At 34.4% G+C, this 20,235-nt stretch overlaps 1 protein-coding gene across 1 annotated transcript in view; it reads right to left on the bottom strand.

Moving 5' to 3' along the window:
• The window catches only part of LOC115440891 (organic cation transporter protein), a gene marked incomplete in the record, with an annotated part of 26,040 nt that extends 8,033 nt beyond the window's left edge, over positions 1-18,007 (bottom strand). Inside the window, 2 exon segments of the mRNA XM_037436545.1 lie at positions 8,777-8,990; positions 17,703-18,007. Coding sequence (XP_037292442.1) covers positions 8,777-8,990; positions 17,703-17,875 — 387 coding nt within the window.
• Positions 18,008-20,235: the final 2,228 nt, after the last annotated feature.

Here is a 20,235-nt window from a genome sequence, read left to right as displayed (position 1 = left end):
TGAGCATTCTGATTAGTGTTACTAGGTCCTATTTGTTTGAAATCGGGCAACAGGTAAAACAAATCGGGATCCAGGTTGAAGGTCAAAACACAAAAAAAAATACTGCAAGTCAATGCTAATGTTGGTTTTCATTGTAATTTCTGTTTTAACATCGCAATCATAGATCACGGTACAGTCGCGTCTCTAAAAACAACAAAATAAAACTATACCTACAGGGCTAGTGATGTGATGTGTTGTTTATTTTTGATAATAATGTCTTTGATAAATTTATTGATTTTCGGGACATTTAATGTCCCAACTCAGTCGCGTCGGGACGCGTCTCCAGAACTCTGATAACCGGGATATTCCGCGCACATCGAGACACCTGGTAACACTACGTCAGAACATACTCTGTCTGATTTGACTGCTTTATTTTACTGATCTGCTTCATTAATTCTGTTTTACTTAATTTCTTTTCTGTTTTTCTATTTCTGTTTCTGGTTTAGTGTTTATATTTAATTATAAACTATATATAGTATCTGTGAATTCATTAATCTTACATGGAAAGCTTACAGTCTGACATAAAGAGATTAAGCTACAATATACGGCAGGAGTACAATATTATGTGATTTGTGGTATACGAGGTTCCAAAATCCAGTCAACTGTGTTGATGTATAAATGCAATTTAGGAAAACAGAGTAAAGAAAATAAGACAGAGCAAACGTTGTTGTTTAGAAATGTAATATAATAATATAATATAACATACATATCTTCTGTTCCAGATACCCTCACTGATCTGGTTTGGAGCATGATAAAAACACTATTCTGTCTGTACTTGGACTCTGGATAAATTGAAAAGCACTGGCTTGTTAGTCGAAATGTTTGGTATTCTTATATAGCACTTACGCAATGGCTCTGAACAATTGATGCTCTCTAAGTATACTAATAAGGTACAATATGTGAGCAATATTTCTGCGAATGAATAAAGGTACAATATGGTGACTCTGAAATGGTATACTGATTGTGTTGCCGTACTAGCTGTAACACTAAGCTTGGTTGGTTAACCTTCGCTCAATTTTTGATAAACAGTGGGAATGGTAATCTGAGATTGCAAAAACATTTGTATTTGTCTTTGAGTATTCTTGCAATTTTTGAAGTGTACCATGGTGGTGGTGGTGGTTTATTGTTGGTAATAACATTATGAACAATATTATTGTAATATATTAGATAAATCCTTACGACTGAGATTTATTATACTGCTTATGATAAGTTATTTTCTGTTAACCTGTTGAGTTGTAGAAATATTTTAACCGTGGTTTTATCGAGAAGACATGCACAAGGAATTCATGTCATGATGATACTTCAGAGATGGATGTCTTCTGATTTTAGTGGGTCATTAGAAGCTGATGTTTTAATCAAATAGTTAAAAAAAAGTATGTTTAGAGTTCAGTTATTGTCATTTTGTATATATGTAATTATATGGCGAGAAATTACAGGTAATCTTATAATAATTAAAAAAAAGTTGAAACCTCTCTGTGCTGGTTGTTTATATAAGCGGAACATACACGTGTAGCTAACGCTGTACTTGAGTAGCGTAATTGTAAATCACATGTCTCCACATCGGCTTCGATCGCCAGTGACAGTTTTTTATAAACACTGGGGTAACGGTTAAGTCTGCTGGTTCTTCTTAGTTGAATCTGGTCCAGTGTCTTGGTTATGCCTGCGATATAGAACCACTTTAGCGAGGAATTTATAGATATTTGACATCAAGTTGTAGACCTATAGTTATTTATTCAAACTGTTAAGATTTATAGTCTTCTTAGTGTTTCTTATATTTTAAATAATATCCCATTTAGGAAGTGTCTTGACACGCGTGGCTTAACTGACTATTCGACTCATAGTTACGGGGTAGACTGCGCTTTCAATTGGTTTTCTGTTATAACAAACGAAAGTTTTGAAGATCCCGAGATCTCTGTCGTATTTTTAGTTGTTTCGTCCAATTTGATCTTGAATGTTGCTATGCTCTCTGGAGTCCGTCATTCATCGAACATATTCAGAGATTGGTATGAGAGCCCAGAAGCAGTTTCTGTATCATTTTTCACACGTGAATAACCACTGCCACAGTTTACAAAGCTACGAATCTAGACTTGCTCAAGTTAAAAATCAGTTTTCTTGAATAAAGACGCGAGATGGCAGATATCATTTTTTTTATTTTACAAAATGGGTTAACGTTGACATTGATAACTTTGTTTTGTTAATGAAACTTAATTTTGCTGATTCTCGTTCTGGCAACCGTCTCCATAACAGAGTGACTTTCAACTTGCCAACACGGCGAATCAATTATAGTCATCACTTGCCTTTGTGGCGAATGTATCAGTCCACAATAATATGCTTCAAGAAATTTGTATTTTAGCGGTAAAGTACCTCAGATTAAGAAACTTGGAATAATAAATTCTGTCTCTAATTTGTGACTTCAACTAATTTGTTATTACTAATTCAAACACAATGTAACTTGTTTCCTAATTTACTTTTATTGCATGTAGAGTTCACTTCTCGAAAGTCGTGCACCCAGTTCTGTTGCTAATGTATCCGTTCTTAATTTGGAGTCTGTACATCTTATGTTATCGATTAGGTTAGAAGAGCTAGTAATAAAAAAAATGTTCTTTTCAATCTTCTTGTGTAGTCGTATAATAGTAATTGTTGTCCACTGACTTGAAATTAATTCATTCTTAAGACCTCAGTCAATAACTATGTGAGTGTAGGTGTTAATAATGTCCCTGTTCTCGATGAGAAGTTCATTGTTGATGTTCTCTGCACCTGGAGTTTTATTTGACTACTTTTATGTTTCAGAGATTGTCTCCGGTACCGGTTCTTTAATGGTCGGATCTGTTGTTTCTGTAGTATTTCTGCATGTGTATAATTCTTGGATGCATTAAGTAGCTTTGATAGAGACTCTCGTATTGTGGTTTCTATTATGCCGTTTTTATCCTTTATGCTGGGGATCTAATCTCTTTTCGCTGTCTGTATTTTCCCGTCTTTTTCTTAATGCCTCTGGTCGTTTGAATGCATTTTTCTGTGTTTATAATCTGGAAGCATGGCAATCTTCCGCATGTTAGTTTTAAATATTTTATTAATTTCAGTTATGACTTTTCTAACGCTTCTTGCCTTTTATGCTGTGTTACTCGTAAACCATTTGATTAATTGATTTGATTGAGTTGGTATATGTTGCGTATGCTTATTTATATGTATGAATCGTGTGCTGATAAGTCCTTATTGTGTGTTTTATTATCTTGTGTGTTAACTTCCTTTGCGACTTCTATGGAGTTCTTTAGTTGTGCTTCTCATTCCTTTTCATTTGCTGCTGTCTTACTAATTGGAGGTTTTGCTTTGAAAGGTTTAATTGTTCTGGGTGTTATTTTAAACTTAAGTTTGGTTCTCAGCATTCTATGATTACTACTAGTATTCAGCATTAACTGTATGTAAACTTGGATAAATAGAATGAAGGTCTTTGGTTGCTGGGAATGAAGTAAGGAAACGGGGTTTAGGTACTAACGAAAAATAAATTATATACACATATAGCGTGAAAGTTAATTGCAAAATGGATAAGTTGTTGGATATTGTGGATACGCAAGACTTGATTGGTTTATTAAAGAGTTAATCGATCAGAAATAGTTAGTGATTTACTGGTAAAAATGTTTAAAATATAAGTATCCGATTCAGTTCTGCTTTCTCAAATTTATGTTTGTGAATACCTTTGGTATTCACTTTGCAGGATGGCCGATGTTACGCGCCGCTATCCTAGCCGATGACATCGGGCGTTTCCGGAAGTATTCGGCTGCGCGGGCAGGCTGGCAGAAGAGAAGATATGTCACGCGGCGACTATTCGATTATTATTCTGTATTATTCTCTCTGGCTGGACGTTGTCAAAAGAATGTCTAAAATTGTATTCTGTAATTATTTTGCTAATATAATGTTTACTGTAAAAAGAGCGTTTTACACAATATTATATTAAATAATAAATGACATTAAACAGGAAGAGATAAACGACTACTACGCGATCTCTAAGGTTGGTTATTAATTAAAGGGCTAAAGGTCAATAAATGCATGCACTGATTGACCTTCGTATGTTGCTTTAATATGTTACTTGTACTGTAATCAATAAGTTAATATTTAGTTCCGATTTGGCTTAATAATATCTAATAACTATAGTATAGTAGAGCTATTTAAAACTTACGTCACGCTTTACTCGGAAGGGTGTGCGGAGATACAATCAGGGCGCCGAATTTCGTCATGTATGTTCCGTCCCATGGTGTAATAGGGAGCAATGCTATAGAAATATTGGGCATAAATTCCAGACTCCGGCTTGATACTAAGTAAAAAAGCCCAATGTCACTTTGCCGGGGAACGGAGAGATTTTATAGACATCTTTGTTTGCATGAATCAGTCACCCGACTGGTAGAACCCTCACTGTGAGTTTTCCTCCCAATTGTCATGATTTACGAACTTATATTCTAGCATTGGAATCTTTTCAATACCTTAGATCAACTGGTAGAGATTGTACATTATTATTATATATATATATATATATATATATATATATATATATATATATATATATATATGAAGTGTTTATTAATTATTAATAAAAAAAAAAACTAAAGATATCACTATTCCGTTGCGGATTTCAAAATTGAGAACCAAAAATAGTTCCCTTCCTACATCCCATCTCTTTATAATTTAGATGGTTAATTTGTATAATTGGAAGCAAGAAAAAAATCATCATTAAAAGGACTACATAATATTAAACAAAATATAAAAAAAATATCTGTAACCAATTTCATCCTTACCATGCTTTAAGTACAAAATTATCTAAAGAATTACAGATAATGCATTTGGAATTCCCATTTATGTAAGTCATTACTGATGTTGTGAATTAAGTCATTAGCAAGTTCAGGAGACCGTTGCAGATATTTTGTTTGAAAAATAATGTGTATCCGTCTTATTCACATTTTTTATTAATTAAGGGGGTTCTATTCCGCCTACAGGGCCATATCCGTCTTGTTGCATTTCCGAGCTTACATAGCTTTAATAGCCGTCTAGATAAAAGAATGAAAAATCTCCTATTTATCTACGCAGTTCATCAAAACTATTCTACGCTAAGAATACACGTAATTGCAAAAAGTCGAATTTGCCCCCTAGAAGGAATTGGGCTTCCTGACCTAATATGAAAATAATTTTGAGTCAACAAAACTCGACAATTGGCGGAAATGTGGTGGATGGAGCAGTAGACTTGCACCATGGGATGGAAATAAACGTGGACTGATTGTAAGTTGTGACTCTAACTGCCCCTTGATGGAAAAAAACGTATGTTCCAGTAAATTAACCAGCAAAGCATCTGCGTGTAATAATAAGACGGTCGAAACAACAAAATTAATTTCAGACAGAATTTTATTTTGGCGATATAAACAGCCTATTGGGTTTAAAACAGCCTGCCAATAAGACGTTTTCGGCTCGCTTCCTCAGCGCACCTCTCTTTTTTCAAAGTAAAGCTTTTCAGAAGTTTGCCTTGGTCTAAATTAGCCGATGAAATGTAATTATTAAAAAAAAGGTAGCAGATGGTTGAATGAATGTAGATTATGACCCAATCATCAACACAGATAGAGAGATAGATACTAGATAGTATTTTATCTTTAAAATAGGACCATAAACTTTAAATGAGAGAAACCAATGGTCATAAATAAGATAACTTATCAAAAATAGCGATACAAGCTTCAACATCACATTTGTGTACACACATGTTGTATTCAATTGCCCTAACACTGCTCTTAGACTAATATCATTCATTATCAACGTTAGTGTTTATCTAGGTATGTACTCACGCCTAGGAATAGCTAATTAATCCCATTTGATCTGAGATAGAGCCAAAATTGTTTCGGGAATAGCCGATATTGGTTGCCAGTGGCTAAATTAATAATGGCGTTGCCAAAGGAAGCTTGTTGGTTTTGTTTGAGTGAAACAATATTTGTTTGCTTAACATCAGATGGCTGTTTTATTATCAGCTGTATTAAGTCAGTATTTTTTGTCTATATTAAATCAGTAGGCATTTTTTAAATTAGGCACCGACTCCAAAATTGGTATCCAATATATAACTGTTATGTGAAATTATTTTTTGGTTTTGAGTGGTTTTTGAAGGCGGTTTAATTTTTTGTTAAAATTATTTTTATGATAGAGTGTTTGCTATGGTAAGTCATTTCTATTATTTTTTGTACTCTTATAAAACGATTATTCAAAGGCATTTTGTCTAAGGATCCAGGCCGAAAAAAGCGACTGCTGCCTAGATCAAAGTACTCTGCGATTAAATGTTTCGGAAATAATATTCTATCTCTAAATATAGTTTAAAAATACAAGACAAATTGTATTATCTTTAATATAAGAACTTAAATGACGTGGAAAAGTTATTGAAAGTAAATTGAGTGAAATTCCACTTTCACCAAATTACTTTCTATTTTACTATAATTTTATTGTAAAAACTACGAATGCCTAAGTGTGGATTGGAAAAAACAAGTTACTTTTACGAAGAAAATTGTAGATTTCGATTTCGCTTAGATTAGATAATACACAGTTACGCGTATAGCCCATGTAGTGAATAATCATAATCAGATTGATTCTGAAATCGTTTTTATATTAAATCAGAAATCTTGGGGAACATTGACTGCTCGATTTTGAAACGTTCTTGCTTTTATGCATCATACGTTTAGCGACAATCCGGTCTAGGTCAGAAAATTGGTATAATAAATCCAGTCAGTAGTAAAGCATAAGTAGTTTCGCTTCTATGGTTTTAATGCCAGCGTATAGCGAAGATCTAGAAGTCTCTGAATTCAATTCACACATCTCCTGTGTATTTTTCTAACATCATTCATCCCAGAATGAGTCCTCCAGAGGTTGACGGGAGGAAACAATGACGAAGAGAAGGAAGCAGCAGACGAATCTTTTAAACTGCGTTAAATCGTTTATGCAAAATGCTTGAAAAAGTTCATTTGTCAGATCGAAAATTATAAGAATAAGGGAAGGTGTTGTAAATATATCGATATTATTTGATACATATGTTAATGTTTGTTTAAAAAGGTGAAGCATCGAGCTTCCAATTTATCATCTAGCTGTTAATTAGCTAACCACATAAATGACGACTCATGATGTGAAAAGCCCACGTACCCAAATATATGCATTTAGACACGTAAACTATTTATTTGGATGAACTGGTTAGTTCATCGATACTAATTAATTACGTTATTTCGACTATTATTAGATTTGAACTCGATTATCTCATAGTTTTCATTTTCGCGGATAGCCTAGTTGGTTGTGAACCGGACTGCCGAGACAATGTCCGCAGGTTCAAATACCAAGGGCACACACCTCTAACTTTTCTAAAAAAAATATGTGTGTATTCTTTGTGAATTATCGCTTGCTCTAACGGTGAAGGAACACATCGTGAGGAAACCTGCATACCTGAAAAATTCTCTATAGGAATTTTCGAGGGTGTGTGAAGTATACCAGTCCGCACTGGGCTAGCGTGGTGGAGTAAGGCCTAATCACTCTCAGTAGTAGAGGAGACCCGTGCCCAACAGTGGTACAGTATATAATACAGGGCTGATATTATTATTATTTTATTTTCATTTGTTTTCTTCCTAATTTTCTCTGGACTTTAGTTTATATCATTTTTGCATCAGTGGTACCTTAGACAACATATTTTGACTATCATTTCAACAGCGTTTATAAAACTAAATCTCTTATAAATATTAATAGATTTTTTTAACGCACTAATCTGTATCACTTCTATTCCCATTTAGTAATTTCTTTCACCAATAATCGCATCATTAGCCCTAAATGTTTGGCTGCTTTTTATTTTGAGAAGAGATTTAACGCTGGCAAAGTTTCTATCAATAACCAGCGAATGATTTTAGAGATATCAACGACACTCGTATTTAGACGGGTTCAATGAAATTTTATGTAAACACTGTTTAATACAATTCTAACTATTGACTGTTTGGTAATCGGTGTTGTTCGTTTGTAAACGTTTAAATTAAATATCAATTAAGTGTCAGTTTTGTTTACCATCGGTTCGGTTATGTTCTGGAAGGTGACATTTCGATCGAAATCTTGCTAATGAGCTAAGTAAAGTATTGAATTTGGTCATGGCTTCAGGTCGAAGGTCAATTTCATTTAACACGCACCTACTATCTGTTGAATGGAAGAGTCCGTCTCAATGACATCGTAATATTTATTTTGGCTAACAAGCAGCATTATGCAAACACTAATATTTTTAAAGTCACAATATTTTCTGTTGGCAAAACTTTGAAAATCAATCCCATCCCGGAATCGAACCCGATTCCTCTCTGAACATCATGTTTTGTAATTAATTAGACGTTCACCTGCCTTTATTATCTCATGAACTATAACATCTCACAATAGGTCAATTATCCGATAATATTCAATGGAACAATACCGTCCATCTTGAAACTATTGTATTGCTTTCCAAATTAAAGTAAACATAAATATCATCACGCTTGTTTTCTCGAGGGTGCAGTCAGTGCAACAATATTTATCCGTAAGTGATATTTATAACATTGCTCGGGACTAGTTCTCCTAAGGGTACACAATAGGCAATCGTTAAAACCATACCAATATTTAAGCAACATACTTTTAAAATTATGTGCTAGAAGAATAATATTAGAATGAAATAGAGGTTTTAAGGGTACTCACAAACTTCTAATAGGTGCTGTGCAAAAAACAAACTAACCTCTTTAACAATAGAATGCTCTTCTAAATACACGTAGGAATCGCACTCAATCTTCGTCGATGTATCGAAGTAATGGGGTGCGCAGAAGGTCCCGTTTCCTACAGTGGTGTTGAAGGGAGCGTATCGGAAGCACTTGGCAGGCGTCCCGTCGGGTTCATGGGGAATCGTGTAGTTTATCCTTGAAGGGTCTTCTTCGCACTCTGGTATCGAACATCTGGAATTGACATTTGATTTAGATGGTTGACGATTTAAGGTTTTCGATGGAGTTTAGCCTGGTGGAACTTGGGATGCAGTGCCTCTGATTTGAAGGTCGAACCGGAAACCAAATGACAATAGTCGTACGACATGCATCAAAGGTTTCTGAAGCAGGTTTTTTTCTTGCTAAAGCATTATCAGTTTTATAGTATTATTTCGTAGCAATAAATTTTCAGCGTCTATTTTGCTTTATTTAGAATACTTCTTATATGTAATAGAATGTCGGCTTTCTTTAAAGTCATTCAATCCAGGTCGTTAAACTAATGGACGATCGTTCGTAACACTCGTACGTGCTTCGCCGCGATCTGATTAAACACAGTGTAACCGTGATTTCTTTATCAATTACAACATGAAGGCAAAGTATTTGAGATTCCAAATTCTAATGATTTAAACTTCTAAGGGCAGTAGTGAAGTAAGAAAGTTTTTTGATATGAATTAAAACTATTTTAGTTTATTGCGGTTTTTGTATTATAATTTTCTAATTTCCTACCGACGTTTCGAAGACTTTGCAGCCTTCTTGGTCACGGAGCGGACTCAACCATAAAATGGTTTTATTTCAATGTCTAGCATTTGCATAAACATAAGAAATCATTATTTGATATGCTTTCATTATGTTTTTAGCAGTTTTGTTATGATTGCATTTTATTAAAATTTGGGTTATGTCCGCGGCTCAGCTCGCGTGAACGATTTTCTCGGTATATAAACCTTATTGTATATTTTCCTGGAATAAAAAGTAACCTATTAATTTAAGACATGGTCCCCGTGTCGGAAGTTAACGATTTTGATTTTGATTAACGCAACAGGCGCATACGACATAAGGTATATTACTCAAAAATTACTTGAAAACAATTTACTAAATCGAACGATGAAAATATAAAAATAATTTATCAACAAAGAAAGTCCTACAAAGACAAACATTATATGAAAATAAGCGACCAACTCCAAGATCGTACACTAAAGTTTCCAACCAATAAAGTCTGCACTTTGCAGTATTCCCGGCGTATTTTGATGGAGCTAACATTGAATATTTCTGACGTCACCAAGTTCCAGACTACTTTTTGTTCAATAAGCATTCTTTATTAGGTTTCGAAAATATATGCTTCGTTTTTCTTTTTGTGTTGAAACTTTTTTCTGAACGGCTTCTTGGAATAACTTTTTTAACCCTTTTCGTTAGGTACGTCTCCGATTGTTATTTTTAAAAGTTTTTCAGAGATTATTATGTTTTAGTTTCTTTATAGCGGTTGAATGACGAGACGAGTATACCGCTCGCCTCATGGTCACCGATACGGCTATATTAAACAGGTGGAGTCTTCGGTAATTGTTTTAAATCCAAATAGATAATAGATTTGTCAATGGATATTAAGGGCCTATTTCACAAGGTTCAAGTAAAATATTTGACAGCTATAAAACAGCTAATGTAGATAGTACTCATTGTATTCCTTTTCATTTGGGAGCGTAGTGTGCCTTGTATTAGTTCGGCTTATACTTTTATGTGACGCCTAGCATTTATTGAGAAGTTGTGAAACAGGCAATCTTCTATATGTCGTCATTATTTTCCGTTTAATCTACGTATGACGAATGTGTTGTAGTAAACATTTAGATTATTTATTTTATGACGCCTTTTGACGTAATGTCTTGCGGAATACTTGAGGTGTAGTTTACTACGTTATTATATTTTTATTATAATGCTTTGTAGAACAATGCTTTGGACAGCAATCACTATATTCTTGGTGAAAATTGCGTCATGGTTACAGACTTGTATCAGCGAGTTAGGTTATTTTTTGTTCGTTCAAGAAGCAGGCGGGAAAAATTCTGGCGAGCAGAGGAATGAATTCTGGCTGGTCAATGTTTTATTTAAGAGTATTGGAAATTCATTTTCGAAAAGGGTATATGTCCGAAAATGTAAAAATATCAGGTTATGGAAATTTTCTTAAGAATTGAAAAAATAAGTATATTTTTGGTTTAGAATTTGGGTTCAATTAGCAATAAAAAATTACAGAAGTCTTGTTATTTGTTATTATATATGCATTTCTTGATATAGATCTAGATATTAAGTATATTATGAGATGTGCCCTTTTCGAAATTGTATATATATCCATTATATTACTTAGTATCAGTGATATATCTTTTGATTAATCTTTGTGTACTAATATTTATATAATTTTCTTTATTTTTCACAATACTTTAGCAACTATCTAATTAAATACTTATCTAGATATCTTAGTTATGAAATTATTTTTTGCAATAATTGTTATGACAGCTATGATATAAATCATAGAAATAGATAACTCTATAACAATATCTACAAAAATAATTGTAAGTGTTCTTTTATTGTATAAAGTCACGTATATGTTGCATAAAATGTTAGGAAATTCCTTAGATTTTCATAATTATTATCATTGACAACAAATAGACAATGCGATGGGGATTTGCCTATAGGTAAGTGCAGATTACTAAAATCTTATGAAAATGGATCAGTCAGAATAAAGTTTGTTTGACATGATACTCGTTTTTTGTTCAGTTTTCATTGCTCTCTTTATTTTGAAAGTTATAAGTATTATATTTTTAGATGTCTAAAACATCTATGCACTAATTTAAACATAATGAATCATCCTGCGACGGCGAGGCTCAAAACCCGTCACCGGTAATTAGGGATTCAAAGTGAGGAATGTGGTCACAATGCCGTGTCCAGCAAAGCTGCCTCCTGCATCTGGTTTTTGACCCAAAGGTAATTAAGAGCTTCTGGAGATGTTGCTCGAGGGTCTTCGGTAGAAACCTATTCCTTATTTCACGAGCCTATAAATGAACTGCTCTAAACTTTTTTTTTCTCTTTTCACTTTATCATGTAGTCTTTACCCTAAATTGATTGAAAAGAGCAACACCAGAGTTTCTTGCCCGTTCTTCTCTGGTGAAAACTGCTTTCCGAACTGGTGGTAGAGTTAATATTGACGGAATCTAAATAATGTATAACATTTTACAGATTCAAATAAATCATTTCATTTCATTTCAAACGACAATCGGGAGAATAATTGTAGAGTCCACATCCCACATGTAAGTAACATCGTGTGGCCTTAACAAGGTAATCGTCATGCGGAATGGTGATGCAGTAATTCTTATAGTTTATTGAAAGCGGCCTAAAACGTATTTGTTACAATTTGTAACAAAACAGTCCGAATTTTTTTACGAGTACGGTAAAATGATCCCCCTGTACTTGATGGTAAGTGGAGTGGGGTCCAATAGAACGTCTACTGACGAGAGATGGCTATCCCTTAGCATTTGACACATTGTTGGCGTGATAGAATCAGATATACACAAGCTGACCCCGGAACGCGACACTTACGTGGGCCACTATGGCGTATTTAAACACATTTTGGTCGCTATCCTGTCGGATATAAAATATATCCTACCACCAGCACATATCACATGATAAAGACCTTTCACAATCTATCGCTATTGACGTAAACGCACTTGCATTCTGACGCGTACGCCGCGCCGCGCTGCACCGTGATGTTTTGCTTAACACCACGTGGTATGTAAATATACGCGCAATGAAAAAACTCACCGCTCACGTTTATAAAACAATCGGTTTTCTATCATGTTTCTGTAATGTTAAATATTTTTTATAGCAGAAGTAGATCTGATGTTAGGTGATCAACGTTGATAAGTATCATGCTAGAATAATGAGGGTGCTTGAATTTTAGGGAATAGGGTGGGGTAAAATATGTTTTATATCTACATATACATTCATACCTTTATCCCATTGGGATAGGTTAGGACAATTCAGTGCCACTTGCACAGTTGTATTAGCTAGTAAAGTTACTCCTGGCTTGCCGTATACTGATTTATTTGATCAATATACAAATAAATAATTTATATATTTTTGTAACTCCTTAAAAAAGTATGGTTAAGTGATCTGCAATATTGGTTAAACAAAAAGAACCAGTTTGACTCTCATAAAATATATTTCATCGCTTTATTATACACCGTTTCACTGTTAGGCAAGAGCCTCCTCTACTGCTTATAGAAAAATCCGCAGGTTCAAATCGCAAGGGCACACACCCCTGACTTATACAATTATGTGTGTATTCTTTGTTAATTATCGCTTGTTTAACCGTGAAAGAAAACATCGTGAGGAAACCTGCATGGCCAAGAAGTTCACTATAGCAATTTTTATGGTGTGTGAAGTCTACCAATCCGCACTAAGCCAGCGTGGTGGACTAAGACGTAATCGCTTTCAGTAGTAGAGGAGGCCCGTGTCCAGCAGTGAGACAGTATGTAATGCAGAGCTGATATTATTATTTATTTTGAGCACTCTATCAGTAGGGGATGATTTTTCACGCCAAGTGTAGCTACAATAACGCAGGAGTGCGCTCAAGTTGTTTGCCGGCTATTGTAGCTAGGGAATGCCACCATCTTATGGAAGTGAATACTTCGGCCGTATAGTGCCAAGCAGAAAGAAAAAAAAAAATTGTACAGCTATGAATTAAGTTAGAAGGTTGTGTAACCATTTTTATGCTTTCAATTAACGTTTTATTGTAGTAATAAAATATAACAAGAAAAACAAAACATTATAAATCAAATATATAAATGGTTATTAGAAATTTCTAAGTGATAATCTCACTATTAAAATCCTTTTGTTTTAAAGGTAGAAACTGGAAATTGAATACAGTGTAGGCAGGGTTGCATGCGGAGTTGAATGATCATGCAGTTGTGGAGCAATTAGGTAATTCAATCTCTCTGAGATCAGGAGTAATGTCATCACGATATTGCAGGATTCTGATATGCGTTGTAATTTATTTTATTGACTATCTGTGGCTTAGTAAAATAGCTTTGGTGGTACGACACCGACGAATGAAAGTAATATTGGGGTCCCTGCTCAGTGCTCTGTTTCAGCCTTGATGGAATTTGTGGCCGATATGGCGATAGGTTCGCCCACTATCAGATCACGGTATTTCATGGCTCCCGGATCAAAGTAATATAAGGTTTGCTGTTTAGTATCAGCCTTGATGGAATTTGTGGCCGATATGGCGATAGGTTCGCCCACTATCAGATCACGGCATTTCATGGCTCCCGGATCAAAGTAATATAAGGTTTGCTGCTTAGTATCAGCCTTGATGGAATTTGTGGCCGATATGGCGATAGGTTCGCCCACTATCAGATCACGGTATTTCATGCCGCCTGATATCACCCATCTTTTCATGGGCAGCGGTGGTCACTAACCATCAGGTGAACGTGATGCTCGTTTCCCCTATGTCATAAAAAAACAAATGCGAAAGTTATGTGCTCCGGTTATACTTCTGTCTACCCCTTTAGTGATAAACGCGATATATGTTTTTTGACCAACAAGCAAGAGGATAGGACAGTTAGACAAGTATGACTTAACAGTTGTTATATTATTTAGGTGCATAGAAAATTATTTTGTCCCACGCGCTATTTGTGATGATCTTTCCATTGTTAACACTATAGCAATTTTATCATAGTTACTTGCACAGTAATTTTGTGTGAAATCTATAAGTATTGTATTGTTATAACGATAACGTTTCATGCCTAGTTTGTACATTAACATTATAAATAGTAGTTATTGCGGATTGCTGGTTAACGATAAATTAGTTGATGATGGGTCTACATTTTACACTGTAAAATTATTACTAGATTTTGCTCGCTGCTCGTTTGTGTGAGAGTTTTTCCGGATAGAAATCCCGCTATATATTTTCCCGGGATAAAAAAGGTGTTTCTGAATTAACTTCTAACGTGCATGGAAACATTTTTAGATTTTAGAATGTATAATATTAGAGACTTTCTAAAGACTTTCTCGCCCTCACAACCACTACTACAACTCCTGAAAGCCAGGATCAGCAGTGGCACGCATTTTATGACACCGAGCGGCGAAGCTCGGCGAGTCTCAGTGAACACTGATCTGTCTTTATCCCGCAACGAAATTAATCAAATAGAAAGATAGGGAGGAGTTGGAAATATTAATTGTCCACTTCTTTCCATAGCAAAGCGGGAGACAAAACAATGAACTAAGGAGGCGTTTTAACGTCAAGTATAGGGACGTTTACAACTAGATAAGCTAGTTATAAAGCGCCAAAGATAAAATCAAAAGAAAGGGCACATGAGCTGTTAGATTTGATATATAATATTAGTAAGAAAAGTATAAGTAGAGAAGTGTAAGTATGATCAGGAGTTTAGCTACCACTACATTAGTTATATCAGCGTTACGGGGCCCCTGGCTATAGGGATCGCTCTTGGCCCATATCTTCATTAAACTAAGCGGGCGCCCAGTTCGCAATACCCTGAAGGGACCCCAACGAGTACTGATATAGGACCTCTCGATGCAAGCTATGCCATTAAGTATTTTTTATTCATGTATTTTAGGAAGATTTACAGACAAATCACATCATTAGAAGTTAAACACAAAATATAGTTCTATGCTAATTAAAAATTCTCGCCAGTAATATGAGTAAGATAACATTGTTTCCTTAGCTGGAATTAAAAAGAGTACAAAAAATACAAACGTCATTGAAAAAAGAAATTGAATACCTAATACAATAATAAGCAATAGCAACATAATACACTTAATTTCAATAATTAGTATCCGTAAATCCATTGATACTTCGTTTCAATGTTAATTCCTTTTTACCGTGGAAATATCACTATTGTAGCATCATGCAAGTACTATTGAGTATAATAGGTTTTACACCTTATATGGTTCTGTTACATAACTTTGGGTATACCGTTGTCTCTGATATTGCAACCAATGTAATAGGGTGATTGACTGATTTTTTTTAACTCTATTTATGGAACATGTTTGTCACTCAAAATCTAAAAAAAACGTTAAATTCAGGCAATAGGCTTAGAGGTAGCTGATAAATAACAGTAAACTATGACGTCACCGAGTATCACCGGGAATAACGCCGCGAGTGTGAAAAAGAGATGGCGCGATAGCCCCATCAGGCTCCTTATTACTCACAACAATATTTCAAATATGAATAACTGCTTTATTTTTAACCAATATTTTATGCTCAATTTACTAAAGAATTCCTTTATTATTTTATATTCAGTTACATACTAAATAATGTATAAAACCAAGCAGGAAACTACTCTATTACGGGATATAATTGCGTAACATCTAATGTTTAGTTACGTTAAATTCTGGATGGAAGACCAAAACCAAAACTAATTAACCAAAACTGTGTTACAGTTTATGATCGGTTTTGGTCTTCAGTCTGCCAGATGGTTATCTTTTTGTCAAACAGGGATCTTTTCGTTTCATAGTAAAAATATATTTAGGTTTAAACATACTACAATTATATAAATATTTAAAAACAAAATGGAAATAATGATCAATTCACGACGCGTTAAGATTAATATATACAATAATTTATTGGAATAAATTACTTACATAGTGTTTACCATTAAGGTAAACTTGCATATTGCATTAGACATTAATGATTTTCATAATCCAAGTGGCAGCTTATATTGGGTTATGCATCAGCAGTTCTTGGGTTGGATAGCCAGTTCGGACAACAATATATTTTAACATAATTAACTTGGGGTTGCTTTTCACTTGTCAACACAGTAGATGTGGTTAACAATAGATAAATAAACAATATTTACTTCATTAATTATTTTTGTACCTTTCTTATATTTAGATAAAGAATATTTTCATTGTCATTTTTCAATATTATCACACAAAAATATTCTGGCCTTATATTGAATCACAATTCGAGGATACCAGGGACTAATAAGGCTTTAAGACAGAACAGAGATACCGGGAATAATATTTATTTCGGTCCGTAAAAAAACTTTAGACTACTTGTTCGAGACCTCGTAGTTGTTATCTCAAATACTACTCAAATAAGGGCCTAGATCTACGTGAAAAAGATACATGTAATCCAATATTAAGTTCATATGTTTGGTCAATTTCTAGGAATGACTAATTTCCTTTTTTTTCTAGCTCTATGAAATATAGAGATAGAATTGAAGAAATTTAATTATAAGGGAGTTTCCTATTGAAATTTGAATCATGAATTAATTATTTTGACTGTTGAATTGAGTGAAGAATGGTTTTAAATAGCAAAAATCAGATTTATGTATTTATATTAGTTTTTATTAGCGGATCCGCCCAAGAGAAAAAGATTTTCCGGCTTAAAAGTATTATATTTTTCTGGGATAACAAGGAGCGTATATTTTACGCTTAGCAATACAAAAATTGCATTCAATTCCATGCCCTAGTTTCGCGTGTTGCTCGTCTAACCGACAAAAAATCTGAAAACTGTTGTTTTGCCTTCTGTTACTCTAACAAAGATCCTTCCCATTTGTTTTTCTACAATATCTATAATTTACAGAGTTCGAGATGTTATATATTTTATTATATTCATAGATCCCAATTATATAACCATGTTCCAAACTTGTTAATAACAGAATAATTAATTATATCGATAATCATATAAATAATGTTTGAACAACCGTTACTATGTAAATAACACTATAATTTCTTTTCCTTACATTTCATTGTCCATAGTGTCTGAACATTATTTACACTGCAAATAACACCACAATATCTAGTTGCATTGATGGACACGGAACACGATTATTATGTAAAAGTAAAGAAAATACGTCCTTATGACATAATAAAATAAGTATTATCCTAAATTATAAAACTCACCTATATTTAAGATCCATAGCTTCAAAATTATACACAGAAGAATACATCCCGGCCAAAAAAACTGGGAATAATATCAACATAAAACTGTATACATTGAATTTGCCAAACGGTCCCAAAATCCTTAAAATGTCGTCTACCGTCACTTCTTCACTTTGCTTCTTCTCCGGATCCATTGCACGTAACACTAATTGTAAATTAATTGAGAATATTGTTAAAACCAATTGAATTGAATTTGAAACGTTATTGTTGGAAGGCGCGCTCGCGACTTCGGTCGCTCGACCGATAGTGCGGCCCGTTCGAACGATTTATAGTTTTTATTGTTGGAGTTAAAATCATTGGCTCAATAGTATTAATGTCACACGATAACATTCGAGTGGGAAAGTTACTATTTACAACCTTTATACATTTTTGTGTGACGTAGTTTTGCCTTAACACGGAAGCTGTTTACTGGTGGTAGGTCTCTCACATGGGAGAGTCCGCCTGGGTAGGTACCATCGCAATGTCTTTTTCTGCCGTTAAGCAGCAGTGTGTAGTCACTGTTGTGTTTCGGTTTGAAGGACATTGTAGCCAGTGTAACTACTGTACATAATGAGACTTAACATCTCATGTCTCGGGATGGCGAACGCAGTGGAATACTAAACAATACTTTGTAATTCAAGGAATTGGTTGGTGTTTCTGCTGTTTATGGGCGGTCGTGTCGCTTAACATCAGACGAACGGCGGTCTCGTTTCGTCATTCAAAGTAATAAAATAAAAGCTGTATGAACACCATTTTATTTAAATTGATCACATACAGATTTTTTTGAAAAAAAATATACTGATATTTGATTGCTTCGATAGTGTATTATTACGGTGACTGCAGTGCTGAGGTCTCGGGTCGATCACTTCAGGCAGTGATATTGGGTTTTCTACTCAGTACCGACCCGGAATCTGTGCCCGATATGGCGATACGCCCTCCCCTGATCGCATCATGGGATGGAATACACACGCCGGAAAGTGTACACCAGTTTCGCCTCTGACTATCCCTTTAAGGATGAAAGGCGTGGATGAGTGTCTATGGTAAATTGATATCTAAATTTCACTAATGCATATATTAATAATTAATAATGGGACCAAACAGACCTCGACTTTGACCACTAACCGCCAAAGGTTTAGTAGGGGAATGTTTATCAATATGAAAGTGACAATTGAAAGTAAACCAATAAAACTTGCAAAAGTACTTTTTATCCGAAATACCCATTTATGAAAAAAATCATAGAGACAATAAAATACATCTGAATAGCAAGTTACTAGTTAGTGTAATTGGTATTACGACGATTATGATAGTTATTCAACAAGGTTTTTATAGTAGAAGGTTGAAAGCAAACAGGTCATCTATTGAATACAGATTGACCACTGATAATATAATAGAAGAGTAATAAAAGGTGCTGATGATTTTCGGACTGAAGAAAAAATAGGTATTGGATCAGGAATTTTGAAAGCTTTATTTAATAATAATATAAGCCCTGTATTGTATTAATTATATAATGTACTGTCCCATTGCTGGGCACGGGCCTCCTCTACTACTGAGAGGGATTAGGTCTTAGGCCACGCTGGCATAGTGCAGATTGGTAGACATCACACACCTTCAAAATTCTATAAAGAACTACTCAGGTATTCAGGTTTGTTTACAATGTTTTACTTCGCCGTTAAAGCAAGCGATAATTCACAAAGAATACACATATAATTTTAGAAATGTCAGAGGTGTGTTTCTTTGGACCTGCGGACATCGTGTCGGCAGTCCATTCTACAACCAAATTGGCTATCGCCGCTTTGTGACACGTCTAATGTTATTAAAATTACTATGTTACTGTTTCATCCTGATTTTCTTAGATGATACTAGTTAAACTACAATAGTTTGTATTTAAAACTATCTACAGTCTGGTCCTTTAAATAATTCAAAGTGTTAATGCCGATGCAAGTATGTGACTACATAAAATGTAATTAATTTGATTGAAAAACTTTGCAATGCCGTCAACATGGCGAAATATTTGTTAATTAGTGTCCAGAGGCCAACTGAATATGATTAGACCAGACTACAACCGTAATTGTCTTTGTTTTTTTAGTATATTTTTTTTAATGCGTTCAGGGCAAAGTGAATCCAGTGCACCTCATGCTACGTGGAGTGGAGTCCAGTAGATTTAATTGTAGTGATTATTTAATTACAATTAAGGGGTAATTTACTTTTGATAACATTTTAACTAAAGCAAAATAAATAATATCTTCCACTTGTGAAACTGTGTAATAATAAGTGTCACTAACCATAAAGTCATCAAGTTATCGAATTTCAATCAACCTTAGAAAAACCTACATTTATTCAAAAGATACGCATTTCTAACAACCACCCGTGCATAAATATTACAATAGTAATTCACACATTATAAGCGAGTAAGTGCGTGCCTTCACACTGTCTGTACATCACGTATTCAAAGTAACATGAGGCGCGGTGTCGATTGGCAGAGTTATAGCTCATACATTTCTACGGGGACTTATTT

The sequence above is a fragment of the Manduca sexta genome, chromosome 8, assembly GCF_014839805.1.
Source record: "Manduca sexta isolate Smith_Timp_Sample1 chromosome 8, JHU_Msex_v1.0, whole genome shotgun sequence".
Lineage (NCBI taxonomy): Eukaryota > Metazoa > Arthropoda > Insecta > Lepidoptera > Sphingidae > Manduca > Manduca sexta.
Note: the sequence above shows the minus strand (reverse complement) of the source record. Positions and strands in the feature narration are given on the sequence as shown.